Raw genomic sequence first — 775 nt, forward strand, 5'->3', positions numbered from 1 at the left:
TCTGAATATTCTTTTATTATACCTAAGGCACCTACTATGATAGGAATTGTTTCTGTTTTTAGATTCCACTTTCGAGTTACCTCTATTTCCAGGTCTTTGTATTTTGAAAGTTTTTCCATTTCTTTTAGGGAAACATTGTTATTATTATTATTATTATTATTATTATTATTATTATTATTATTATTATTATTATTATTATTATTATTCTTACAGGTAAATGGTAGCCAGGAGAGCGTGAACCAAGCAGTAGAAGTAGAAAGCGTCACTACGTCTGGAGGAGTGATCGAAGACAATGTCAACGGACGGGACGACACACTGGAGGAGAGCGTTGTTCACTTACAGAGCAGCTCTGTTCATTTTCGCACATCTCCGATTGAAGTGAAAGGGGAATGCTCTCTAGAGGCAACTGAAAGACTAATGGAACCAGCATTGCCTCCTCTGATGCCGGCTGGAAGTCTTGAGAGCATCCATTCTCTCGATTCCGACTGCAATGAATTCCAATCTCTAATGATCAAACCCAAAAAAGCCAGCACAAGTAGTTTATCACACAATAATATAGCTTAATGGAGAGCTTTAGAATAACAAATATCATTGGTAAAAAGGTATGCGATGGCAGAGAATAAATGTGAGTAAAAAAAGAATAGCAAAAAAAAAAAATGAAAATTCTTCTGATGAAAAATAAATGCAGAAGATTTTTTTCTTTTTTTTTTTAACTGGTCGAAAAAAAAGACCCAAACAAATGAAAAATAAAAAAAAATATCATTGGCATTAATTA

General features: G+C 33.4%; 1 protein-coding gene across 1 annotated transcript in view; it reads left to right on the top strand.

Moving 5' to 3' along the window:
• LOC106881231 (uncharacterized) overlaps positions 1-684 on the top strand; it is a 12,986-nt gene extending 12,302 nt beyond the window's left edge. The window contains exon 2 of the mRNA XM_014931540.2: positions 214-684. Coding sequence (XP_014787026.1) covers positions 214-564 — 351 coding nt within the window. The 3' untranslated portion in view covers positions 565-684. The remainder of the gene's footprint in view (positions 1-213) is intronic.
• The last annotated feature ends 91 nt before the right edge of the window (positions 685-775 follow it).

The sequence above is a fragment of the Octopus bimaculoides genome, chromosome 13 (assembly GCF_001194135.2).
Source record: "Octopus bimaculoides isolate UCB-OBI-ISO-001 chromosome 13, ASM119413v2, whole genome shotgun sequence".
Lineage (NCBI taxonomy): Eukaryota > Metazoa > Mollusca > Cephalopoda > Octopoda > Octopodidae > Octopus > Octopus bimaculoides.